The sequence below is a fragment of the Catharus ustulatus genome, chromosome 13 (genome assembly GCF_009819885.2).
Source record: "Catharus ustulatus isolate bCatUst1 chromosome 13, bCatUst1.pri.v2, whole genome shotgun sequence".
Taxonomy (NCBI): domain Eukaryota; kingdom Metazoa; phylum Chordata; class Aves; order Passeriformes; family Turdidae; genus Catharus; species Catharus ustulatus.
Window position 1 is genome coordinate 6,599,095 of NC_046233.1, and position 9,026 is coordinate 6,608,120.

The following is a 9,026-nucleotide window of genomic DNA, read 5'->3' on the forward strand; positions in this document are numbered from 1 at the left end:
TTGCTGATCTATTTTAATAGAAAACTACTTTCAAACTAATAAAGTTGTGTTTTGTGAAAACATCCATAAAACCATTGTCCCCTAGAAGAGCTTTTTAGTGTGCCATGTGTGTCTGAGCATTCTGTAAATGCTAGCTCAATATTAAGGGATGTTCTATATTGATATCAGCATCCAGCTAATCCCAAGAGCCACTGTGCAGGCTGCTCCCCAGATCTGAAACACAAGAATCTGCCACAAACCAGCCAGTCTGAGCACATGGATTTACACCTTGTAGCAGTGCTGTGCTAAGTCTGAAGGCAAACACTCTCACTGAGCAGGATAAATACAGATGTGGCTGTAGCAAAATATGATTTCTCCTCTCCAGTGTCCTCCATCCTGAGCTTGGGGTTGGTCTGGAGGTGCTGCTGCCCTTCAGCACCTCATGGTCATGCCCTGGGGAGAGGAGCCATGGGACTGGGCATCTTCAAAACTGCAGCATGACCCAAAAATTGTCAGAAATAAAGCTTGTAATTCATGGTGTTTGTGGGCTTCTGGAAAAGGATAGGTACCCTCCTAGATAGCCACACATGTATGCTTATGTATATGAAAAATAGATCCATAAAACTGTGTGTACACACCCCCTTATCTGTGTAACAAGAACATGGTGGTCTGTAATTACTTTCCAATTCTAGTGTTTAGCTTTTGAAATTTGTGAGATTTCAGAAATTTAATGTCTATGTACATATTTGTTTAAATATCAACAAAGGTTTTCATCTAAGCATATGACTCTGACAGCTTGAGCTTTATGATAAGCACTTCATTTAATGAGCTTCAAAATAAAAATACAAGAACTGCTGACATGCTTTCAACCAAAGGCTAGATGGGTAATTGTCACACTAATTCTCCATCTCTTTATTGTCTTACTGTCTTGGAATTATCTTATATATATGTTACTGCATAGTTAAATTTATATTTTCATAGTAATTAAATAGCATTTTATTAGCCTATATCTTTTTTATTGTTGCTAAAATCAATTCTCACTTGAGATGCTGAAAATATGACTGAGACTTTAATGGCGAGGAATTGTTCAGCATCCCAACCAAAAATGAGTATTTGAGGCTAATAAAATTTAGCATCTTTAGAGCATCTAGAACTGAAATTCTTCCTAATGGCAATAATGTTCTATGCCTCATTATGCTTTTCATCAGTGACAGTGGGTTAATAATGCCCAAGATGATCTCTTCAAAACATTGCTTTCTTGGCATTAGCATTGAACATTAGCATTAGGAATGTAGCATTTTTCACTGCATTTGGTAGTTACCAAACTTGATTTATGGCAGGGCTATATTACTGCAGTGTAAATTATTCTCTTGCTTAAAGCTTGTATTGCATAGCTAATTTTTTTTTGCTAGTGCAGTGACACTCTTGTTATGTAAATCACGATGACGAGCAGAAAAGTTTTGCAGGGACAGGTAGGGGATTTCTTCTTGATTTTTCCTTTCTTCTCCTTATACCTGCACAGACTTGCCTCTCCTGCTGCTGATTGTTCTGGTCTGGAAAAGGTGAACTTCCATCTACTCTTTTAAAGAGTATTTGTCCTTTATTAGAAATCCTCTGGCAAGGGATCATAGGGAATCAAGGGGACTGCTTTGTCACCACCAATCTCCTGTCCCCTGCCCCCCCAGCAGCACTAATGGCCATTAGCTTTAATTATTTAAAGTTCCTTGTTCTGCACACAGAGCAGCAATCAATGTTCAGTGCCAGGTATATGGCTGAGCACCCCCTGACTCCAGTACTTTACCTAAACCTCATCTTTCAAAGCGTCTGTTTTCTTTGGTACAGCCTTTGCTTTTTATTCAGCACGGTGTAAGTGCTATTTAGAAAGCTTGAAGGTTTTATTTTTTCTTCCAGGCAGGAACATTTTCTCTGTAAATGTTAACCTTGGGACACAGTCCGAAATCTTTATTTTCTTGTGTTTTTCTTCATCTCCAATTAGTTTTCAGCACTGGTGCATTCTGGGCTGCAGGTGACATAAGGGCAAAACCTAATGGGTGACCTTTCCTCTTACACTCACCTTTGGCTTATTTTGCTCTTGGATACAGATGGTCCACGAGCTGTCCAGGTTGGAAGAGTTAGGGAACTCTGACAAGTGAGGATCTAGAAACAGCTGTTCTTGTTCATATGCAAAATCACCCCAAAACTGAAAACTGTTGAACAGTACACGGATATTGTGAGCCATACATAAGATGATAGTCAGACCTCTAGACTGGCTCTTAGCAATTCCAGGAGCTTTTGTCCTATGAGTGGGCTGTGCAAACTACTGAATTGTTCCAACTTCAGTTGAAATACCATTGAAATATATAATTTGTGTGCAGGTGTGTGGTGGAAAGTGAAGTGTTCACAGCAGCTGGCCTCCACGTGTCTGAGCTGTTGGGATGGGCTGTCTGCATGGCTCCTGTAGTGCCTGGAGATAAAGCTTCCTTAGGGTTCAACTTCAGATGATTTTGACCCACCATCTCTAAAACACGGGGCTGGGGACAGGGCATGCTGTGTCTGGTGTCCATTTAGGTAATTTTGGACCACTTGTGGCCTTCTGAGCTCTCACCAGGACCAAGCCTAGGCTTGTGTTTGCAGTCCCACATTGCATTCTGTGTATGCTCAGTAAAGCAGAGTTTCCCATGGTCTTCCCATGTCACTTAGGTTGCATAAAGACAAAAGGGTTGAGGAAAAAAATGCTCCTTTAAAAATTGCCCGTTAGAAACAGCAACACTTGGGGTCAAGTTTTGATCCATGTGTTCTTCCACGAGCTCATCATAAATAGGGTTAGCAACCTTACAGCTTCCCAAAAGTTTTACCACTCAAGACTGCACAGTAAACACAAATAATATGGGATAAGCTGAATTATGGATTTCATTCATGGGTCACATCACTCACGACATAACAGTGTCATGCAGCTCCTCGTGGGCAGTGGCATTAAGAGTGCTGAAGTCTTGCTACAAAACTTGCTTAACGATTTGCATTTTTTCCCCTATGTTACAAAATGTAGTTGAGCAGATGGATGCAGCCAGCTGTACACAGAGCTTTAGGGAGTACTGGGGAGAAAAGGGAGAGGGTTTTGTTAAGATAAATGTAATAATCTCTGTGATAATTAGTTTAATTTAGATCCCTGCATCTGACTCATTTTTGACTAACCTTGTATGAAGTCTTTCTTGCTTTGCTCATGGGTCTGTGAATTTAGTTTGATTACAATCCCTTTTTTTGTTCTTGTGGATTGCTCACTGATCACTGATATTTTTCATTAAGCAGTTGCTTTATTACATTGTTATTTAGAGGGAAGTAATTTGTGTTTTCTAATTAATTTAATTCCAGGCACATTTAGTAAGTAGCTACAATGAGCCCATTCAAGGGGTTTTAGGTCATATTGACATTGCTTACCAGATGTGCTCATTTGTTTTAAAACATTGTTAACTCTGTGGTGACAACAGCCCTTTGTGATTGCTCAACTCTTCCATTTTCTCTAATCTGTATCTCCAAAACATCCCCAAAATTAGAAGATGCATTTCAGGTACAAGTGAGAGATGCCCATAGTATCAAATCACAGGGAAATGATATTGCAGTGTCAGTACAAACCATTACTATTCTATTATTGGGTTTGAGGGCATGGCAGGGACCAGCCTTCGGCTTCTCCTAGCCAGGGATGTGAAGCCATTTATGCAATCACCAAAAGCTGGATAATGCCAAAAAGATGCAAACTGGGTGTTTAGTCTATGCTTGGCCCGTTTAGCTCTGAAAAAGCTGAGTTTTCAGCAGGAGGTTTCAGGGGAATGGGGCAGCCAGGAGGATGAGCTTGAGCAGTGCTGGGACATGTTAATGGAATCCTAAGGCCAGTGTTGTAATTCACAGTTGTCACTATCCCAAATTCATGGGTTTGGGAGATGTTTTCACCAGAAGCTTTTTGGAAAAGCTCAGCATTTCCTTGCCAGTGGGGCTCCCAGGATTTGGGGGTTATTCAAGCACTTCATGTTCATCACTGTTAAATGCTGTATCCATGCCATCATCTGAGCATGAAAACTCCCCATTATACCTATCATTTGCTCATTTGGCCTGCTGTGCCAGGAACTGGAGTTCTAAAATGAGATCCTAATTAGATGAATAAATAATATTTTCACAGGAAAATGTACAGGCAGGTTATTCCCCTGACTATAAGCTTGTCCCATGAAAAACTGCCAACATTTGTTAACGTGTTCTGCAGTCACTTATTTTGGTAAGAAGTAAATTATTGCTTGCTCTGCAGCAAAGTCTGGCACAGGGCAGTGACTGTAAGATTCATTGGCCTCTGAAGGACCCACCAAACAATAGCCTTGATGTGTTTTCTGTTATTTTTCAACTGTTTTCCATCTCTTTGGGGTTGGAACAGCCACATTAATGACAAACTTTGAAGGAAAGGTTTGTTCATACTTGCTAGATTTTAACATTTAATGTTTGTGATGCAATAGACTGAATTCTGATACAATTTCACCCAGCAGCTCCCTTCATTTCCACTTATTTTTTGGAGGGAATATTAAAATGTTGTTAAATCTTTTGTGTCTCATGCTGGTCTGTTAAGGGTGCATTTGTGCATGAGGATGTGTTCTATGTATTGATTTAATAGGAAATCATCTCTTGGAGAGTAAACATGCATGGAAGGAGGGGGAGAGAGAGAGGAGAACCTCTGTCTATGTGTTTATCTCTGTGATAAATGATGCCTGTTAAAAATGTGACTTGCCACGAACGCTATGAGTGTTTTTCCTCTTTAAGGGTATTATACAAACACAGTCCCCATCAGCAGAAATGAAGCTGCAGTCTTGATTGTTTAGTCCAAACAGTTTGATGTTTCATTGTCCCTCAATCAATCAGTGCCTGGAGGGGTATCAGCTATTGGCTGGGAATGCATCAGAGTGACATGCAGAGCACAGATATTCCTCAAAAGCTTGAAAATATTTCATTTGAAATACTCGTTACAGTATGCATCCGAGTCTGAGAGCAGCAGCAAAGTGAGCTCTGATTATCATTTTTAATTGTGGATCTTCCCTATTCAGTGCTAACATCTCCCAAATTACCTTAAAATAAGCATCTTCCTAGACAGATTGTAATTCACTTGCATCACTTATTTTATTCTCTGTGTAAAAGTTAGATGAGGGCATGGGGTTTAGAATAAATAAAATGCATAAAGTAGAAAACGTAATGCGGCATAAATGCCACATAAATCACATCCTAAAGACAAAAGCAGATTTCCAACATCTGAATTACTGAGCACTTAATGTGGAGTGTAATCTGTGTTTTGGTTTATGTTTGTTTCTGGATTCTGGGTTTCCTCTCTCCTCCAACAGCAGGGGAAAAGGGAGGTCTTGACCCAACAAAGAGTTTTTCCTGCATTGTAGGTAAAGCCCCAAAGTGTCTCCTTTGCTGCTGGCAGCTGGGCTCTGTGCACAGGCAGTTGATTGAAATCTCACTTGAGTTCTCTTGCTCATCACAGACTGAGTAAGAGGCTGCTTCAAAATGCAAAATTATCCTTGAAAAAACCTTCCCTGGTGCCCTCCCAGTTGTTTGTTCCTTGACATCACCTGCAATCTGTGCAAACCCCCCTCTCCAAGCTCCCTAGCATCCCCCCAGGGGTCAGGGCACTGGTAGTGCTGTTCTCAGCCACAGCTCTCTGAAATGGTACCTAACAGATAAAATCTCAGGCTTCAAAGGTTTGCACTTAGGATGGACAGGAAGAAAAACGTGTATTCTTTCAGTAATTTTAGGGAGAAAAGCTTATTATTCCTTATGCTTTTGTTTTCCTTTGCCCAGCCCACACCTCTCAGCTCAAGCCCAATGCACATTTCCCGTTAAAAAAAAAAAAAAAAAAAAAAATCAATTTCTAGAGAAATACTTTTTTTAAAAAATCAACCTGTTCCCCCTGCGCCGCCGCGATTGGTCCGATCAAAACGCGTCAAAGGGAAAGAGCCTCGGCTTAATTGTGAGCTAAGTCTGCTGTAATCCAGGGGAGCATTTGAGATTCTGCCCAGGCAGGCGCTCAGGGCTGTGGGTTTCTCTCTTGGCTGCTGCAGCACAACCAGCAGAGCTGATGCAGAGAGAGCTCTGCCCCCGCTGCCGCTGCCTCTCTCCGGGCTGCGATTCGATATGAACGCGCTGCTAACTCCGGAGAGAAAGCTGACATAACTCTGCAGATGGCCACCTTCCGAGGATGCACCTAGGGCTTTTCTTTAAGGGAAGGTAACGCTTCATGCTAATGTTTATTTTTCCCTTGTTGCCATTTTGCAGGACTGCCAGTCCCAAAGAAGAGCCCAAAGTCGGTAAGCACTTTTCAGCTACTATTTCTGTCTGTTTGTCTGCTTTGGAGGGGAAAAGCATGAGTTTGGCTTGTTTGCTTTCTGGGTCTCGATTGTTTTAAGTTGTCTTTCTGTTGCAACCATGATTACCTCGCACGGCTCCTGCTGCATGGGGAGATGAGAGGGGGATGCAGTACGGAAGGGAGACTTGTTTGCAAATAAAGCCTTTAGGTTTACAAATCTGCTTCCCTGACAGATGAGCTTCTCTGTCCTTTAACTTGCCAAAAAAAAAAAAGCTATTGTTTCCTTTTGGAAAGATGGGAGGCTCCACCTTCTCTACCAATTCCTGTCGGGTGCTCATAGGACCAAGCTTTTCCATTAACTCACTGAATTTTCCTGAGAACCCTTGGCTGAATTATTAACAGAATGGGAAAGCATGCACCTTGTCGGGAGAGACAAAGCACGAACAGAGTGTGGTTCCAGTTCCCAGGGAATACAGTCAGCTGTCTGAGTGCCTGCTCTGGAGGCATTTCCATACTGAGCAGGATTGTCCTGCAGGTGTAAGATTCCTCATTTTTTAAAAAGCAGCAACAGAACAATATTTTCTTGTCCCCCCCGAATGTATTTGCATGTAAAGCTGTTACCTGGTTACTTAGCTAGCAGCACAGAAGCTGTGATCTAAAGTATCATTAAAGCTCCATGAATGATATCATGGAAGAAATTAGTGTGCTATTTGTATGCAACAAAAAGCAATGTTTTATTTGTAAAGGGAATGAAATACCTAAAGCCTGAAAGTTTGCACTTATCTCTTGAGAGTGAGGGAGAGACAAAATTCTCTGCCAAGGGAAGCAAAGCAAGTGAGCTATTTGCCGTGCTGTAGATGGTGTGAAACTTCACCAACAGTCCCTGGTGGTGCCAAAACCTGCAGCTGGGCACAGCCCACCTCAAACAGCCGCAAACCCGGCAAGGGGTTTAGGAAGCGGCTGAGCAGAAGGCTCCTGCTTTTAATACAATCTCTCTGCTCATCCAAAAAGAAAGCCCTGAAATAATTAATGTGATTCTGATGGCTTAGGGCAGCGCTGATTAAAGTCATGTGAGCCCAGGCCTCTACCATTGTCATCTCGCATTAATGTAGGGAGGCAGAAGTGCGGGGTGAGCTCCTCGCAAATCACGGCGCTGTCAGCCCTGCCCGCTGCTGCTGTCACAGGCAGGGCTGCTCCAGCCCGGGGACCCGGAGAGACTGGGTAAAACACAGGGGTGGATGGAGTGTGTGAAACACAGGGGTGGCTGGAGTGTGTGAAACACAGGGGTGGATGGAGTGTGTAAAACACATCAGTGTCTATAGTGTGTAAAAATACAGGTGTGGATGGAGTGTGTAAAACACATCAGTGTCTGGAGTGTGTAAAACAGGAGTGTCTGGAGTGTGTGAAACACAGGGGTATCTGGAGTGTGTAAAACACAGGAGTGGCTGGAGTGTGTAAAACACATCAGTGGCTGGCATGTGTAAAATACATGTGTATCTATAGTATGTAAAAATACAGGAGTGGCTGGAGTGTGTAAAACACAGGAGTGGCTGGAGTGTGCAAAATACATGAGTATCTAGAGTGTGTAAAATACAAGAATGTCTGGAGTGTGTAAAATACAGGTTGTCTGGAGTGTGTAAAATAATGAGTGTCTAGAGTGTGTAAAGCACAGGCTGGAGTGTGTAAAACACTGGTGTATCTGGCACGTTTCTGCTCTCTGCCTGCACTTTCTCGCTGGTCAGAGCAGGGTTGGCTGCACACAATCTGGACCATGACTTCTGTCACTAAATCCATCAGCCTGGCTCTTTCCAAAGCGTGGATGCTCCCACTTTGCCACACACACACGGGATGAAGCAGGATCCTGCTCTGTCAGGCACCTCTCTGGCTGACAGTGAAAATTTGAGCAGCATGTAAATCCACATCAGGATAATCCAGCCTTGGTGAACACAGGCTGCTTACAAACAGGTGTAGCTGTGCAGCAGCAGATTTCTCTCTGCTCTTTGCTCTAAGGAGCCTCTCAGCTTGGGCAAAGCTGGCATTCCTTCTTGTGCCTCTCCCAAGCCGTTTCAGGCTTCCTTCAGTAATTTTTCCTATGGTCCTAGGTGGTGCTGTTGCCTCTGAAGTGCAGGATTCCCAAAAAGCAGAGCCTCCTGCTCCCCTGGCTGCACACAGGGTGGGTGGCAGCGCAGTTTGCAGTGATGCTGTGCTCACTGCAGCATCGTGCAGCAGCTGCCATGAGCTCCTTCCTCCCCAGCATCACTGACCTGTGGGCATTGAGCATGGAAACCTGGAGCAAAGTGCCCCAGGGCAGCTGTGTGCAGAGGAGGAACCTCCTCGGGCTCCCCAGGGTGGATTTACACCAACCCCAGAGCTCGTGTGGCCGAGGTGAGAGTCAGAAGCAGGGATGTGGTGCTGTCAAACACTCTCCTTCCTTGGTTTGTGAAGGGCTGCTGCTCCACTGCAGGGTGTGGGGAATCCAGCCTGACCTTCTGGGCCATGAGGATTCCCACTCATGGCAAGCAAGAGCTGGCACAGTCCTGTCTGGGATCCCATCTCTGAACTCTGAATTTCCTGGAGATGCCCCAAATCCCAGGGACTCCCAATCCCAGGGACTCCAAATCCCAGGAATACCCCAAATCCCAGAGACCCTGAATCTCAGGAATGCCCTGAATCCAGGGTCCCCGAATCCCAGGGATGCCCTAAATCCCAG

General features: G+C 43.6%; 1 protein-coding gene across 6 annotated transcripts in view; it reads left to right on the forward strand.

Moving 5' to 3' along the window:
• Window positions 1–6,564, forward strand: part of LOC117002661 (membrane-associated guanylate kinase, WW and PDZ domain-containing protein 1-like) — a 295,287-nt gene extending 288,723 nt beyond the window's left edge. For 2 of the 6 annotated variants that reach the window (XM_033071991.2, XM_033071994.2), the window contains one exon: window positions 6,286–6,559. In XM_033071991.2, coding sequence (XP_032927882.1) covers window positions 6,286–6,377 — 92 coding nt within the window. In that variant the 3' untranslated portion in view covers window positions 6,378–6,559. Of the gene's footprint in view, window positions 1–6,285 lie in introns of all 6 variants that reach the window. The other 4 variants (XM_033071996.2, XM_033071995.2, XM_033071993.2 and 1 more) reach the window with 4 other exon arrangements.
• The last annotated feature ends 2,462 nt before the right edge of the window (window positions 6,565–9,026 follow it).